Source organism: Bombina bombina, chromosome 7 (assembly GCF_027579735.1).
Source record: "Bombina bombina isolate aBomBom1 chromosome 7, aBomBom1.pri, whole genome shotgun sequence".
Classification (NCBI taxonomy): Eukaryota; Metazoa; Chordata; class Amphibia; order Anura; family Bombinatoridae; genus Bombina; species Bombina bombina.
Window position 1 is genome coordinate 496728173 of NC_069505.1, and position 18997 is coordinate 496747169.

The 18997-nt window shown below is 36.6% G+C and overlaps 1 protein-coding gene across 1 annotated transcript in view; it reads right to left on the bottom strand.

Annotated features, from left to right (window-relative positions):
• Positions 1-18177, bottom strand: part of LOC128666854 (cytochrome P450 2C15) — a 39113-nt gene extending 20936 nt beyond the window's left edge. The window contains exons 1-7 of the mRNA XM_053721655.1: positions 17948-18177; positions 16557-16719; positions 12133-12282; positions 7726-7886; positions 7456-7632; positions 7235-7376; positions 5657-5844 (exon numbers count right to left, since the gene is read on the bottom strand). Coding sequence (XP_053577630.1) covers positions 5657-5844; positions 7235-7376; positions 7456-7632; positions 7726-7886; positions 12133-12282; positions 16557-16719; positions 17948-18127 — 1161 coding nt within the window. The 5' untranslated portion in view covers positions 18128-18177. The remainder of the gene's footprint in view (positions 1-5656; positions 5845-7234; positions 7377-7455; positions 7633-7725; positions 7887-12132; positions 12283-16556; positions 16720-17947) is intronic.
• Between the last annotated feature and the right edge of the window lie 820 nt (positions 18178-18997).

Below are 18997 nucleotides of genomic sequence, written 5' to 3' on the forward strand. Positions count from 1 at the left end.
GGACCCGCTCCGCACCGGATGGAAGAAGATTGAAGATGCCGCTTGGAAGAAGATGTTTGCCGGTCCGGATGTCCTCTTCTTGCCGGATAGGAGGAAGACTTTGGAGCCTCTTCTGGACCTCTTCAGCACCGGATGCCAGGACGGATCGGTGAACCTGGATGGTGAAGACAAGGTAGGAAGATCTTCAGGGGCTAGTGTTAGGTTTATTTAAGGGGGGTTTGGGTTAGATTAGGGGTATGTGGGTGGTGGGTTGTAATGTTGGGGGGGGGGTATTGTATGTTTTTTTTTACAGGCAAAAGGGCATGCCCCGCAAAGGGCCCTGTTCAGGGCTGGTAAGGTAAAAGAGCTTTTAACTCTATTAATTTAGAATAGGGTAGGGCATTTTTTTATTTTGGGGGTGTTTGTTATTTTATTAAGGGGCTTAGAGTAGGTGTAATTAGTTTAAAATTGTTGTAATATTTTTCTTATGTTTGTAAATATTTTTTTATTTTTTGTAACTTAGTTCTTTTTTATTTTTTGTACTTTAGTTAGTTTATGTAATTGTAGTTATTTGTAGCTATTGTATTTAATTTATTTATTGATAGTGTAGTGTTAGGTTTTATTGTAGGTAATTGTAGGTATTTTATTTAATTAATTTATTGATAGGGTAGTGTTAGGTTTAATTATAACTTAGGTTAGGACTTATTTTACAGGTAATTTTGTTATTATTTTAACTAGGTAACTATTAAATAGTTCTTAACTATTTAATAGCTATTGTACCTGGTTAAAATAATTACAAAGTTACCTGTAAAATAAATATTAATCCTAAAATAGCTACAATGTAATTATAATTTATATTGTAGCTATATTAGGATTTATTTTACAGGTAAGTATTTAGCTTTAAATAGGAATAAGTTATTTAATAAGAGTTAATTAATTTCGTTAGATGTAAATTATATTTAAGTTAGGGGGGTGTTAGTGTTAGTGTTAGACTTAGCTTTAGGGGTTAATCCATTTATTAGAATAGCGGTGAGCTCCGGTCGTCAGATTAGGGGTTAATAATTGAAGTTAGGTGTCGGCGATGTTAGGGAGGGCAGATTAGGGGTTAATACTATTTATGATAGGGTTAGTGAGGCGGATTAGGGGTTAATAACTTTATTATAGTAGCGGTGCGGTCCGCTCGGCAGATTAGGGGTTAATAAGTGTAGGCAGGTGTCGGCGACGTTGAGGGGGGCAGATTAGGGGTTAATAAATATAATATAGGGGTCGGCGGTGTTAGGGGCAGCAGATTAGGGGTACATAAGGATAATGTAGGTGGCGGCGCTTTGCGGTCGGCAGATTAGGGGTTAATTATTGTAAGTAGCTGGCGGCGACGTTGTGGGGGGCAGGTTAGGGGTTAATAAATGTAATATAGGGGTCGGCGGTGTTAGGGGCAGCAGATTAGGGGTACATAGGGATAATGTAAGTTGCGGCGGTTTACGGAGCGGAAGATTAGGGGTTAATAATAATATGCAGGGGTCAGCGATAGCGGGGGCGGCAGATTAGGGGTTAATAAGTGTAAGGTTAGGGGTGTTTAGACTCGGGGTACATGTTAGAGTGTTAGGTGCAGACGTAGGAAGTGTTTCCCCATAGGAAACAATGGGGCTGCGTTAGGAGCTGAACGCGGCTTTTTTGCAGGTGTTAGGTTTTTTTTCAGCTCAAACAGCCCCATTGTTTCCTATGGGAGAATCGTGCACGAGCACGTTTTTGAGGCTGGCCGCGTCCGTAAGCAACTCTGGTATCGAGAGTTGCATTTGCGGTAAAAATGCTCTACGCTCCTTTTTTGGAGCCTAACGCAGCATTTTTTTGAACTCTCGATACCAGAGTTAATTTTATGGTGCGGCCAGAAAAAAACCCGCGGAGCGTTAACAGCCCTTTTACCGCCAAACTCCAAATCTAGGCCTACTTGTTTTACCAAGAGCATAGTATTAAATTTATGGGAAATTGATCCTTCATGTTTTTGTTTGTATTCAAAATAAAGGATTTTGCTCATTAAACCCATCACATAGGACATGCCCATAACAGGGGGCTGAGCCTGCAAGTAAAGCAGATCTGCTAATGTTATTTATGTTAGGTCTTGAATTGCTAATTATGACTGGAGGGTTAAATAAACACAAGCAGCTATTTCATATATAAAATTTCCCCCTCTTGTCCCCCACTATAAGATTAATTAGTGCTAATGTCTCCTGTTGACAAAGTTTTTCTAAAGAGAATATCTGCGAGATTACGAGTTTTGTGTTAACAGGGGTGCGGTGCTAACGAGCAGTTTTCCCTCACCGCTCACCTACAGACAACACTGGTTTTACGGGTCTTTACAAACCTGGCGTTAGCCGCAGAAAAGTGAGCGGAGAGCAAAATTTAGCTCCACATCTCACCTAAATACCAGCGCTGCTTACGTTAGCGGTAAGCAGGTAAAACGTGCTCGTGCACGATTTCCCCTTAGGAATCAATGGGGGAGAGCCGGCTGAAAAAAAAACCTAACACCTGCAAAAAAGCAGCGTTCAGCTCTTAACGCAGCCCCATTGATTCCTATGGGGAAAATACATTTATGTCTACACCTAACACCCTAACATGAACCCCGAGTCTAAACACCCCTAATCTTACACTTAACCCCTAATCCGTCGCCCCCGACATCGCCGACACCTGCATAATATTATTAACCCCTTATCTACCGCTCCGGACACCGCCGCCACCTACATTATACTTATTAACCCCTAATCTGCCACCCCCAACATTGCCAAACCCTACATTATATTTATTAACCCCTGATCTGCCGCCCCCAATGTCGCTGCCACAATATTAAATTTATTAACCCCTAAACCTAAGTCTAACCCTAAACCTATCCCCCCTAACTTAAATATAATTTAAATATATCTAAATAAATATTCCTATCATTAACTAAATAATTCCTATTTAAAACTAAATACTTACCTATAAAATAAACCATAAGATAGCTACAATATAACTAATAGTTACATTGTAGCTAGCTTCGGGTTTATTTTTATTTTACAGGCAAGTTTGTATTTATTTTAACTTGGTAGAATAGTTATTAAATAGTTATTAACTATTTAATAGCTACCTAGTTAAAATAAATTCAAATTTACCTGTAAAATAAATCCTAACCTAAGTTACAATTACACCTAACACTACACTATAATTAAATTAATTACCTAAACTAAATACAATTAAATACAATTTTAAAAAATTACCTAAAGTATGAAAAAAACCAACACTAAATTACAGAAAATAATAAAATAATTACAAGTTTTTTAAACTAATTACACCTAATCTAATCCCCCTAATAAAATAAAAAAGCCCCCCAAAATAATAAAAAGCCCTACCCTATACTAAATTACAAATATCCCTTTTAAGGGCTATTTGTAATTTAGTATAGGGTAGGGCTTTTTGCCCCAAAGTAATCAGCTCTTTTACCTGTAAAAAAAATGTACAATACCCCCCCCAACATTAAAACCCACCACCCACACACCCAACCCTACTCTAAAACCCACCCAATACCCCCTTAATAAAACCTAACACTAACCCCTTGAAGATCACCCTACCTTGAGAAGTCTTCACCCAACCGAGCCGAAGTCCTCAACGAAGCTGGGCGAAGTGGTCCTCCAGACGGGCAGAAGTCTTCATCCAAGCCGGGAAGAAGAGGTCCTCCAGACGGGCAGAAGTCTTCATCCAGGCGGCATCTTCTATCTTCATCCATCCGGCGCGGAGCGGCTCCATCTTCAAGACATCCGACGCGGAGCATCCTCTTCAAACGAATTCCAACTGAAGAATGAAGGTTCCTATAAATGACGTCATCCAAGATGGCGTCCCTTGAATTCCGATTGGCTGATAGAATTCTATCAGCCAATCGGAATTAAGGTAGAAAAAATCCTATTGGCTGATGCAATCAGCCAATAGGATTGAGCTTGCATTCTATTGGCTGATCCAATCAGCCAATAGAATGCGAGCTCAATCCTATTGGCTGATTGGATCAGCCAATAGGATTGAACTTCAATCCTATTGGCTGATTGCATCAGCCAATAGGATTTTTTCTACCTTAATTCCGATTGGCTGATAGAATTCTATTTTTATTAAGGGGGTATTGGGTGGGTTTTAGAGTAGGGTTGGGTGTGTGGGTGGTGGGTTTACTTTTTTTTAACAGGTAAAAGAGCTGATTACTTTGGGGCAATGCCCTGCAAAAGGCCCTTTTAAGGGCTATTTGCAGTTTAGTATAGGGTAGGGCTTTTTATTTTATTGGGGGGATTAAATTAGGTGTAATTAGTTTAAAAAACTTGTAATTATTTTATTATTTTCTGTAATTTAGTGGGGGGGTTTTTCTTCGAACTTTAGATAGTTTTTTTAAATTGTATTTAATTGTATTTAGTTTAGGTAATTCATTTAATTATAGTGTAGTGTTAGGTGTAATTGTAACTTAGGTTAGGTTTATTTTACAGGTAAATTTGTATTTATTTTAACTAGGTAGTTATTAAATACTTAATAACTATTTAATAACTATTCTACCTAGTTAAAATAAATACAAAGTTGCCTGTAAAATAAAAAAAAACTAAGCTAGCTACAATGTAACTATTAGTTATATTGTAGCTGTTTTAGGGTTTATTTTATAGGTAAGTATTTAGTTTTAAATAGGAATAATTTAGTGAATTGTAGTAATTTTATTTAGATATATTTAAATTGTATTTAAGTTAGGGGGTGTTAGGATTAGGGCTAGACTTAGATTTAGGGGTTAATACATTTAATATAGTTGCGGCGACGTTGGGGGCGGCAGATTAGGGGTTAATAAATGTAGGTAGGTGTCGGTGATGTTAGGGATGGCAGATTAGGGGTTAATAAAATTTAACTAGTGTTTGCGATGCGGGAGGGCGGAAGTTTAGGGGTTAATATATTTTTATAGTGGCGGCGATGTCCGGTTCAGCAGATTAGGGGTTAAAAAATATTTTTTGTGATGGGGGGGGCTCGGTTTAGGGGTTAATAGGTAGTTTATGGGTGTTAGTGTACTTTTTAGCACTTTAGTTAAGAGTTTTATACTACGGCGTTAGCCCATAAAACTCTTAACTACTGACTTTTAAATGCGGTATCAGTCTTGACAGGAGAGGCTGTACCGCTCACTTTTTGGAAGACTTGTAATACCGGCGTTATGCAAGTCCCATTGAAAATATAGGATATGCAATTGACGTAAGTGGATTTGCGGTATTTTCGAGTCTGACCAAAAAAGTGAGCGGTGAGCCTCTCATTTCAAGACTCGTAATACCAGCGGGCATTAAAAAGCAGCGTTGGGACCTCTCAACGCTGCTTTTTAAGGCTAACGCAAGACTCGTAATCTAGCCGTATGTTTGTTATTCATATTTGTAGTATAGGTGGTAGTTTCTAGAGGCAAATTCAGCTATTTCAAATAACAAAATAAAGGTAAATTATGTGTTTGCAAATATTTAAATACACTCCAGCAGGTAAAATGTACCATTGGACAACATTAACATTTTACAGTACAAAGCCCCTTTCTATAGAGAATAGAAAGAGGAGGGCACTTTAGTTAAAGTCTGCATTGGAAAAGAAAATGTAAGGAAGTTGCTTGAAACCAGATCATTTGGATTTAAAAGAGAAAACTTTGTTGAATTCCTCTAACCTTTGGGATATTGTATCCTCTAAAGGTTGTGTCTTTGCTGGCTGCATGAGGAACCCCCATTGGCACAATATCTGCAAATCTCTGAATCTCATGGATCACAGCATCGGTATATGGCATTTTGCTCCGGTCCTCTATTGATGGCAAGCGATTATGGCCTACCACGCGATCAATCTCATTGTGGACCTTCTCTGAAGACAAATAAGAGTTATAAACACGCATAGCAAGAAATAACAGCATATACTAGGGCCATGGATTTGAGATCCAATGAGTGTGCTCTAACCTCTATGGCGGTGGGAAGATAAATATTTTTATATTTAAATTACAGTAAAAACAGGCAATACAAATACTGTATAGATGTACTACACATTGTTTTGTTTTCACTATGCATAATTTAACTTTTTATGGTTAATTACAATTTAACTTTCTCTTGTAAGGTGTATCCAGTCCACGGATTCATCCATTACTTGTGGGATATTCTCCTTCCCAACAGGAAGCTGCAAGAGGACACCCACAGCAGAGCTGTCTATATAGCTCCTCCCCTAACTGCCACTCCCAGTCATTCTCTTGCAGCTCTCAACAAGAAAGGTCTTACAGGCAGTGGTGCCTTCCGTCTAAGCACCTGCCTTGTCCCTCCCTGGTATCCCACAAGTAATGGATGAATCCGTGGACTGGATACACCTTACAAGAGAATGGATGAATCCGTGGACTGGATACACCTTACAAGAGAAAACAAAATTTATGCTTACCTGATAAATTTATTTCTCTTGTGGTGTATCCAGTCCACGGCCCGCCCTGTCATTTTAAGGCAGGTGTTTTTTATTTTTAAACTACAGTCACCACTGCACCCTATAGTTTCTCCTTTCTCTTGCTTGTCTTCGGTCGAATGACTGGTGGTGGCAGTTAGGGGAGGAGCTATATAGACAGCTCTGCTGTGGGTGTCCTCTTGCAGCTTCCTGTTGGGAAGGAGAATATCCCACAAGTAATGGATGAATCCGTGGACTGGATACACCACAAGAGAAATAAATTTATCAGGTAAGCATAAATTTTGTTTTTAAGGGCATTGAACTAGATGAAAATATTATTACTTTATCACCAAATGTATAAATCTCCTTAAATGGCCTGAGAATGGGAGATAAGGATAACTGCTTTTTGATGTAGAATAAAAATATAGTGGTGCAGATTCCATTACAGAGACTAAAACTGTAAACTTATTTTTTCAATAATTAAAGAGCTTACATAATACTTCTATAATCTAATGTTCTTCGTCTTCTTGGTGTCATTTGTTGAAAAGCAAACCTAGGTAAACTCAGGAGCAACCATGCACTACTGGGATCTAGCTGCTGATTGGTGGATGCATATATGCCATATGTTTTTAACTAGCTCCCAGTAGTGCATTGCTGCTCCTCCAACAAAGGATAAGAGAATGAAGCTAATTTGATAATAGAATAATTTGGAAAGTTGTTTAAAATTGTACGCTCTATCAGAATCTTGAAAAATGGGTTTTATGTCCCTTTAAGTTTGGCGTGTTGAAAAAAGTCTTCAGACTGATATTGGGTAAAACATAAACAGGCAAGTTACCTTGTATGTGAGGGTATTTCAGCATGATCAAGAGGGCGTATGTTAATGTTATGCTTGTAGTCTCCGTCCCAGCAAAAAATAGATCATTAACAGTGCTCATTAAATTATCATCATTAAATTCAGTGTTGGGATTTTTCTTCTCCTGTTTAAAGTTGAAAAATGAATGAGAAAAAAATAAAACTCTTCTCATAATTGTTCACCTTTTATATTTAAAAAAATACCTCATTTATCTTGATAAGGAAACAGTCAATTAAATCCCGGGGGCAATTCTCATCCAGTGACTCTTTGTGGGCAGCCAACTTTTCCTTCAAAAATTCCTTTATACTGTCGAAATATGTGAAAATCTTTTGATGAGGACCAGGTATATAGCTGACAGCATTTGGAAAGAAATTAAAAAGCTGTGAAAATGGAAAACCAAAGACAAAGATAAAATGAGTTTAAGAGGCTTTGGAATGAGCAACCTAATTCTCCATCTTATCCATAAGACTAACCTGCCCAGTAGCACTGTTGAAAAGTTTGGTCATTTCTCTTAGGTTGAACAGAAGATCCTTAAACTCCTTGTCTTTGTAGTCAAACCTCTCACCAAAGACGACGGAGCAGATTACATTGGAGACGGATGATATTAACATGTACGTTGGGTCAAATGGGGAATCTGTCAAAAGAGTTAATCATTATAAAGCAAAAATTTTAATATTTCCAGCAAGGATTAGCACAAATCATTAGGTGTTAGGTTCACCACCAACCTCTTACGTCTATCTACTCTCTCTTATCTTAACAATCCAAGTGTTATTCTGCCAAACCTGTAAACTAAGGCCTAGGGGTCAATTTATTAAACCCAGGACTATAGTGAATAATGTCCGCCCTCTATTGCGTATGCTGTCGTTATTTAACATTGCACAAGCATTTAAGAAGAAATGCTTGTGCAATGCCGCCACTGCACTTTCACAGTCAAACGGCTGCTAGCAGGGGGTGTCAATCATCATGATCTTATCCGACTGCTGCTTTTTAACTTCTGTTTCCGGCAAGCCTGAAACTATGGAGGTAGATAGCAGCATCCACTGCTTATTAAATCTACCCCTAGTTTCTATTGAGGTGGTAAAGTTTGGAAACTGGTGATAAAATAATGTATCTCCATTAACGTCTATGGAGATTTTTTTTCTTGCCACCAGTTTCCAAACGTTACCAACTCAATGGAAACTAGGCCCATGTAGGGTCAAGTTTCCATGTTATTACCAGTTTCCCAAATGCACCACCTCAATCAAAACTAGGTCTAAGATTGGTTTGATTTTGTCTATGGTTTCCCTAGAAAAAAAGGTAGGATCCTCATGAGTTTTACCAGCCTTTTCACAATAGTAGAGAGCAAATGTCCACATTGACTATCATACACCCAAATCTAGATAGCTTTCCTTGAGCCCTCATAATTTGTACCAGACCAAGGGCTCATTTTCATTGAGGTGGTAAAGTTTGGAAACTGCTGACAAAAAAATGTGGGCTTTTTTTCCATTGAGGTGGTAGACTTTGGAAATTGGTGGTAACATAAAAAATCTCCATAGACTTTAATATAAATAAAGATTTTTATCACAGTTTTCTTTTACACTTTACCACCTCAATGAAAAGCCCTTTATCTCCATTATAGTGTAAGGAGATGTTTTATGTTACCACCACTTTCCAAACTTTACCACCTCAATGGAAACTAAACCCAAGGTCCCAAATATAGGCCTAGTTTACTGGTGGTAACATAAAATATCTCCATAGACTTTGGCCTATTTTCCTTTGATGTGGTGAATTGTTAAAACTGGTGGTAAAAACATTTATCTTCATTAAAGTCTATGGAACATTTTTATGTTACTACCAGTTTCCAAACTTTACCACCTTAATGGAAACTAAGCCTTTAATGGAGTTAAATGTTTTTACCACCTCAGTGGAAATGAGCCCATGTTCTCCATAGGCTTTTATGGAGATAAATGTTTTTACCATCAGTTGGCCTAAATTCCACTGAGGTGGTAAACTTTGAAAAACTTTGGTAAAAACTTTTATCTCCATTAAAGTCTATGGAGACTTTTTTTGTTACCAGTAGTTTCCTAACTTTACCACCTCAATGGAAACTAGGCCTTAGTCGGAGGGTTTAAATTGAGCAATATACTCTAAACCCACCAATGGGATTACAACTTGATTTACAATCTAGGTACAGGTAGAAAAGATCCATGAACGGGCAAGGTGGGACACTAATTAAGCTTCTGGCTGCAGCTAACTGTGGAACATAAACATGTCAAAAACTTTAAAAAAACAGGGAGGTAGGTAAAATGAAAGTTGTCAATAACAAATAGTTACACACATTTTAATATGGAGTTTTAGATAACACTTAACTCACCCACAATGGGCCAGATTACTAGAGGCACGCTAACAGTTACGTGCGAGCAATAAGGGGTTTATTGTGGCTGTTTGCATGTGTCAGATGTAGCGTATTACAAGTTAAAAGTAAACGCAATCGCTTGAGCGCAATTGTTAACGTGCGTCGGGATAGTGTGTCCTCACAGCTCAGGTTAATTGTTTAGCGAAACAATAATATTTTATTATATCTTTTATATCTTTTTATGTAACAACACTGAAGAAATTACACTTTGCTACAATGTAAAGTAGTGAGTGTACAGCCTGTATAACAGTGTAAATTTGCCATCCTCTCAAAATAACTCAACACACAGCCATTAATGTCTAAACTGTTAGCAACAAAAGTGAGTACACCCCTAAGTGGAAATGTCCAAATTGGGCCCAAAGTATCAATATTTTGTGTGGCCACAATTATTTTCCAGCACTGCCTTAACCCTCTTGAGCATGGAGGTCACCAGAGCTTCACAGGTTGCCACTGGAGTCCTCTTCCACTCCTCCATGATGACATTATGGAGCTGGTGTATGTTAGAGACCTTGCGCTCCCCCACCCTCCGTTTGAGGATGCCCAATAGATGCTCAATAGGGTTTAGGTCTGGAGACATGCTTGGCCAGTCCATCACCTTTACCCTAAGCTTCTTTAGCAAGGCAGTGGTCGTCTTGGAGGTGTGTTTGGGGTCGTTATGATGTTGGAATACTGCCCTGTGGACCAGTCTCCAAAGGGAGGAGATCATGCTCTGCTTCAGTATGTCACAGTACATATTGGCATTCATGGTTCCCTCAATGAACTGTAGCTCCCCAGTGCCGTCAGCACTCATGCAGCCCAGACCATGACACTCTAACCACCATACTTGACTGTAGGCAAGACACACTTGTCTTTGTACTCCTCACCTGGTTGCCACCACACACACTTTACACCATCTGAACCAAATAAGTTTATCTTGGTCTCATCAGACCACAGGACATGGTTCCAGTAATCCATGTCCTTAGTCTGCTTGTCTTCAGCAAACTGTTTGCAGGCTTTCTTGTGCATCATCTTTAGAAGAGGCTTCCTTTTGGGACAACAGCCATGCAGACCAGTTTGATGCAGTGTGCAGCGTATGGTCTGAGAACTGTGAGGCTGACCCCCACCCCTTTTAACCTCTGCAGCAATGCTGGCAGCACTCATACGTCTATTTCCCAAAGACAACTTCTGGATATGACGCTGAGCACATGCACTTAACTTCTTTGGTTGACCATGGTGAGGCCTGTTCTGAGTGGGACCTGTCCTGTGAAACCGCTGTATGGTCTTGCCCACCGTGCTGCAGCTCAGTTTCAGGGTATTGGCAATCTTCTTATAGCCTAGGCCATCTTTTTATTTTTTATTATTTTTTCAGATCCTCAGAGAGTTCTTTGCCATGAGATTCCATGTTGAACTTCCAGTGACCAGTATAAGAGAGTGTGAGAGCGATAACACAATATTAACATACCTGCTTCCCATTCACACCTGAGATCTTGTAACACTGACAAGTCACATGACACCGGGGAGAGAAAATGGCTAATTGTGCCCAATTTGGACATTTCCACTTAGGGGTGTACTCACTTTTGTTGTAAAACGGTTTAGACATTAATGGCTGTGTGTTGAGTTATTTTGAGGGGACAGAAAATTTACACTGTTATACAGGCTGTACACTCACTACTTAACATTGTAGCAAAGTGTCACATGTATGTGTTTAAATAAGTGCACATTTGTATTTATGTGTCTATATGTATTTACAGCCATATATACACACATAAATACATATGTATACATATATAGGCATAAATATAAGTGCATTGGAGCCCTGTGGCCCTTTGTTGTCAAGTACATGAAAAAGCATATTAATGTAATATCTATATTTAATGCAATGTTATACTGTGTATTTACTGTAAATATTTCACATTCCAATGTTCTGCACATAGAATATGTTCTAAATATTTCTAAATAGATATATATCCGCATATATCTATACCCTTATATAATCATCTATATATATATATATAAGTATATATGTCACCAACATAGTAAATAATTAGCAAACTCCTAATTCTTGGCTACATTATATATGAAACAACCAATCATATCTCAGAATCACCACTGCCGCAGCACAACAGCATGAGCTCTCCCACAGATAGGAAGAAGGAAGCAAATCTATTGCTCACTTTGATCTCCTACTTTAAAGATTATTAGCCTTGGTCCCCATAGAAAAAAACAAAGTTGCCACTTTTGTGACAGGTATTTAAAGCGACACAAAACCCAAATTGTGGCCTTTAAAGGCTTAGAAATTAGCATATCAGCCTACCTAGGTTAAGCTTTAAACAAAGAATAGCAAGTGAACAAAGCAAATTTGATGATAAAAGTAAACTGGAAAGTTGTTTAACATTGCGTGCCCTTTCTAAATCATGAGAGTTTAATTTTGACTTGACTGTCCCTTTAAGTTCCTTACCCACCATGGTTCTCTGCCTTTGCCCATATCACCAATTACTTCACCAACCTTTGTGAGTTTTGATCTCATCCACCAGACACTGTGCTTCCTCCTGAATTCTCTCCTCAATACTTCTCTTCCCCATGCCAAAATTCCTCAGTGTCATGAGAGAGAATCTACGCATGGTTTTCCAACGATCCCCATTGCTAAAGATGATGCCTGAAAATAATTTAACAACTATATTATCAAGGTTACTGAACATGAGTTAACACTTTAATATCCTAAAAAGACTTCTGATTACATATTGATCATTAGAAAAGATGTGTTTGTGACTTACAAGGAGAAAATAAAGTTTTACTGCTCCGATCACAAAAGTGTTTCATTGTTTTAGCAGACACTCATGAAAAAGAAGGTACTCACCATTTAACTCATTTATGACGGGGGGCAAATGTTAATGATTAGAATAAAGTTTAGACGTAAACATTACAGGGAAAAGGGAAATCATATGATCGCCGATGTGATCACATGATACCAGCGCTAGGATCAGATCCTTGCAGACTGCTTCCGGTGCTAGGAATGTCCCTCAAGCAAATCTTCATTGAAGCAGGGGGGGTGCTGGATGCCAAAAAAGGTAGGACGTTCCATACCGTCCTAACGGCGTTAAAGCCCAATGCCTTTAACATGGCATGGAATGTCTTAACAGTGTTAACTGGTTAACAGAGTTTATGGGAATTTTTAGTAAAGTAAAAATATACTCCTGATTAACTCCAGTTTGGTATTGACTGTGAAAGTTAAAGCAGAGTTGCCAACGGTCCCTATTTGTGCAGAACAGTCCCGCATTTAGAGTTTTGTCGTGCTGAGACCCGCCATATGGCAGGATTTCCTTTGCTCAGGTATGATCAGCCTTAGCCCTTCAGAGTTTTTGGAACTAAATTTCCAATGATGCTCTGACACTTTAAACTGGCTGAGCATCATGGGAAATAAAGTTTCTAAACCTCTGAAAGGCCAAGGTTGATCACCCCTGGGTTAGTCCATTGACCTCCCAGACACACCCAGCAACACACCAATCAAACCTATGATCACACCCACTATCCAACCCATAACCCACCTCTCCTGACATAGCTCCTCCCATACAATGGCGACAGGTCCCCCTTAATTTCCTGAGTCTTAATTAGCCATCCACAAATGTTAAAAGGTATGTTAAAGTAATTTCCAGAATATTTATTAAAATTCACAACAGTTTTGTAAAATAATTTTTACCCTAAATTTAAAAACGACTTCATGAAATACTCTGCATAAATCCTATTAATCTAGAGTGGCTGCATTTATACTTCTACAAGAAAGGGACCCATGTGAATTTAATTCTATACAATAATTATGTTGAGTCTTTCATTAAGTAGTTTTTTTGGTTTTGTTTTTTGTTTATTTTAACAAAATGTAATAATTTTTTGTCTTTTGGCCACTAGATGACGCTGCAATATTTGATGTAAAGTTTACATGTATAAACTATAAATGTTATTATTGTTACATTATTGTAAGCATTACTAAGAACTCATTGATTGATAGAAATGTTGCACATTTCAGTGTTGGACTCCTGTTACATTAAAAGAAAGAATCCACAGCACCAACGATATATTTACAACTTTATTGGAACATCTGGGTCAGACAGATATTATAAGCAACGTTTAGGGTTAACAACCCTTAAAGAGACAGTGTAGTCCAAAATAAACGTTCATGATTCAGATAGGGCACGTGAGGGTGTTAGTTTATGTGTGTCATATAGATAACACTGTGCTCACGCGCTTGGAGTTCCTAGGAGCCCGCACTGATTGGCTAAAATGCAAGTCTGTCAAAAGAACTGAAATAAGTGGGCAGTCTGCAGAGGCTTAGGTAAAAGATAATCACAGAGGTAAAACGTGTATTTATATAACTGTGTTGGTTATGCAAAACTAGGGAATGGGTAATAAAGGGATTATCTATCTTTTAAAACAATAAAAAATTCTGGTGTAAACTGTCCCTTTAATCATGCTTAATCATAGCATGATTAAGGGTTGTTAACCTGAAACGTTGCTTATAATATCTGTCTGACCCAGATGTTCCAATAAAGTTGTGAATATATCCTTGGTGCTGTGGATTCATTTGGAATTTGGATGATTATCTTTGTGTGCCTGCAGTAACCCTTCCAGCGTGCACTTAGGACTAAGGTGTTGAGGTGCTGTTTCTATTGGTATCACGTTAAAATAAAGGTCAGTTTTAATTAAAAAGTTTAATTGAACTGTTATCTTTGAATGCAGTGGGGAAGTGCCTGGTAAGCACAGCTCATGCCAAACAAGGGATAAGCCTGAGATACTAAGTTTAGAGTTCTATAATATGACTATAGACACCCAAGCTTACTCAACAAAATATACTAAGAGAATGAAGCAACATTGATAATAGAATTAAATGGGAAAGTTGTTTAAACTTGTATTCTCTATCCAAATCATGAAATAAAAAAAAAATGTGTGTTTCATGTCCTTTTAACCTTTCACACCTATATATATTCCTACATTATACATATTAGAATAAGTACAGCAGTGTGCTTTTATTGGCAAACTATATAATATCAGTAAAAGTTATTTTTAATTAATCATTTCTTCATTGCTTTATACATTCTATTTTGGTATATATACTATAGATTGTAGAGTCATTTTATAGAACTCAGAATCTGAATCTAAAAATGTACCAATCACTGTCTAGATAACTCTCTAATCACAAAACTTAATATATATGATGATTTCTGGAGTTTCTACTTATTTAATACATAAGCATCATCTATTTTTTCTTTATCTAAGGAATTAGAATGGGTGGCATTGTCTTCAAACAGTGAAACTTAGTACCTACTACACAGTGATTGTTGGATCCGTCCAGAAGCTCATTTAGGAGATAGAATAAACATGTCTTTAAATTTAATTAAAATATTTATTTTGTATGCAAATAATTTCCAATGTAATGCTTTTAATTCATTATGTGTAGAAAAACAATTTATTTTCACAATGTTTTCTCTTTTTCCTGTAATTAATCTCTAAAAAAAAAATGCGGAAAACGCACACTGCAGACTTCTCAGGGTTAAACCTGCTACATAGCTGTCCTTCATTGGCCTCAACAAGGGAAGATTACATAAGGAACTGCAGAACAATGCAAGTATTTGCTAACATAATGGGTGTGCTAAGTTTCAAACTGTGATTGCCTTCAAATAAGTGGTGAGGCAAGTTTTGATATTTTAAATAATTTGCAGTAATTAAGATGTTTATGTGATTTAAAAATAATTACACTTGGCTGCTATGCTATTCTATCTTAAGAAAAATAAAATGGACTAGTGGCCACTTAACGGCTGATATAATATATATATATTATATTGTTACTAAACTTCTAGTAACTAGCTATATAATTATGCATCATCCAAGTCTAAACATATCTGAAATAAATTAACATCTTGTTTGCTGCACTTGTTTTTTAATAGCCAAACTCCAACCACTACATGCCTTATCTGGGCTTGAGCCTGCAGACTATTATATTTGTATAAAGTGGATTGTTTTGCAGCTGTTGTTAGAGAAAGACGTGTAGCAGGTTTAGCCTTGACAAATCTGCAGTGTGCATTTCTATTTCTAAGAAATAGGAAGCAAAATAAATAATGAAAATATATTGCACAGTTAATTTATTAAACATAACTAAACATTTAAATTAAAATAGCAAGGTGCATACTGTCCATTTAATAAATGTAATACAGGTGGCCCTCGTTTTACAACGGTTCAATTTACACCATTTCAGAATAACAACCTTTTTTTCCAGTCATGTGACTGCTATTGAAAAGCATTGAGAAGCAGTGCATTTATTAAAATAGCAAGTAGGTGGAGCTCTCCGCTTGTGTTGCAACAAAGCCAAGCAAGCTGAAATTAATCGGTTTAACCAGACCTGAGCTATCGAGCAGATTTCAAAGGAACAAGATCTTCCTGTCTATAAATCAGTCCAGATTGGAATGCATAGAAAGAACTGTTTTCAGAAAAATGCAAGTGAAGTCTGTGTTGTGTGATTATTTTATTAGGTTTATAATGCTGTCTAGCAAATGTTTTTGTTCATTTAACTTAGTTTAATTATATATTTTGTGTTGTGTGATTATTTTATTAGGTTTATAATGCTGTCTAGCTTTAAAAATAATGTATTAGGTGTTACTTATGACAATTTTGAGAGGGGCCTGGAACCTATCTCCCTCACTTCCTATTGACTTACATTATAAACTGGGTTTCAATTTACAACGGTTTCGATTTACAACCATTCCTTCTGGAACCTAACCCCGGCGTAAACTGAGGGCTACCTGTAGTTTTTGTTTTAAAAAGGACGTAAGCTGTTAATTAATTAATTGGATAATTCATTTTATATTGGCAATCTTTAATGATCTCAGCTATTGTAAGCTGCTAAAAGGTCTACAACTTATGTGATTTATTGCACTTTCTTACCATAATCTTTCAAGAATAGGTCAACACTTTGTGTGCCTCCGCGGTCACTAAACGAGTCACTTTGGTCTACCAGAGCCTCTTTCACTGCATCATAACCAACCAGTACCATGACACGTTCCGCAATCAAATCAAGAGTAAAAACGGGTCCATAGGTCTCACTCATCTGTATAGAAACAGACAGTGCAACAGAGTTTAGAACTTTGGACGTTGCAATACATTTAACTGTTTCAGTTGTAGAGAATAATGTTTAACTTTTTTTTTATACTTTTTATTTCATTTTTTATCTATTTACAAATGTTTCCTGCTGAAGTTGTGCTTATGTTAATACCAGAAAACTCTTTTTAAAGAATTGCGTTTCCTAGGTTTATTTTGGTTACATATTATTGATTATTAATGAGGTCATAATATCATAATTTTTTCAAACTATAATGTTCATATTCTCTTAAATTTTCACATGGCACAAGTGTTGGGTGCTAAATGCTAGCAACGGATAAATGTCTCACACATTTGTTAATACATATTAGAAATATTTATTATACTTAACAAATGACAAAAGTTTTCTAAACAAAAATGAATATCTTTCTATCATGAAATTTGACATCTGACTGCCAAATGTAACTCTATATTCTCATATTAAGATTTAAATATTTATCTTCATAGAACAAGATTTATAATTAAATGTGCAGACAAAGGTGCACTTGCCCACCAGAGTTATTAGGTGGCAGACATTGCTTTTCCCTGCACTTGTGAGACCTGTCAATCTCCCAGGTGTTAATAATGAGTGGTCGTACCACTGTTGCTTTTGGATTTGCTCAAAGCAAGCTCTGCTGCTCAATAATAGGTACCCATAGACATCAATCAATGTGTAGGAGACTTATAATATGAATATGAAGGTAATATCTAATTTTTAAATATGGTCATTCAATTTTAACATCTGATATTAGAATGCTAACGTTGGTTCTATAAAAAAATAATTTAATTAAACCATTCTTATTTAAAAACAAACAAACATATATCCACACATCCCTATTGAATCCTATTAGTTTAAGTAGAAATTAAATTACAAAAAAATGTATTGAATTATACAAGTCTAGATGTGAGACTTAGTTTTTTTTTAAATTACTCCTGATTGTGTGGTTGTTAAAAAACAAACAAAACACAGTTAACATTGAATCTGCTGTTAATTAGAATATACATTTGTTCCAAAGAATGTAATTGTCTTTGTCAATAATTACCACTAATGATCTATAAAACCTCCAGATATTAAAAGTTAATTAAAATAAAAAAGAAAGAAAAATAAAAGAATAAAATATATTGGTTGTGGCTAAAGGAAAAGTTTTCCAAGCAGAAAAAAATGAACCTGCAAAACTGGACCTCAAACTCACACTTACCTTCAACAAGGACTTTGGAAACTCTTTAGGACTAATGTTCAAAAGGTTCCCTAATAAAGGTAAAGGGATCGGCCCAGGGGGCAAATTTTCTTTCCTGAACTTGTTCCACCATGATATCAGATACAGCAGGAAGGTAATACAGGTTGCAAGCAGAATTGTTCCTGCAACACTCAGAGCCATAATTTTATTAACAAGGTTGGAGAACAGTTCTTCCACTCTCTCTCTCTCTCTCTCTCTTTCTCAGTTGTTATTACCCTTTCGCTATCTTTTTATACCTTGTACTTTTCGGACTATGCCCTTGTTTTTTTTTTCTCTGGTGACCCAGCTTAAAATTACAGCTGATACAAGATGTGCCTGAGATTTACACATGGTTGCATAACCGGTTTGGTAGTATCACATACCATTGTAATATAGATATATTTAAATATATATATATATATATATATATATATATATGTACATATAATAATAATAATAATAGTACGTAAAATGATCTCATATAGACCATCTCTTACTAAAATTAAAAATCAAAAAGGTCCATGATGTCCAATATTTTATATTGTTGGATAGATGTATTAGGCTTATCCATAAAATTAAATTATTAAACTGTAGATCAATATTTGACTCAGTAAATAAATTACATTTTTATAATGCAATATCGTATAACATATATGAACAAACAACTCAAAGTATTAAAGCATACAACAATTTATTTTTTATTATAAATTTAATCCTGAAATAAAAAATATGCATAGAAAAGTTAGTTAATAATATTATTATACCACAACTGAAATTTCAAGAGCTGAGATCTTAGCTATGCCAAGATTCAGGTCTCTGACATAAAAGGGATTAATGGGAGTTTTCCCAGTCCATGGCAACATTAAAAGCAACAATGCAGGTAAGACGTCTGTAGAAACATTTCTATGGCAACATTTCTTTTACAAAGATATGATGAGTCCACGGATTTCATCCTTACTTGTGGGATATTAACCTCCTGCTAACAGGAAGTGGTAAAGAGCACCACAGCAGAGCTGTATATATAGCTCCCCA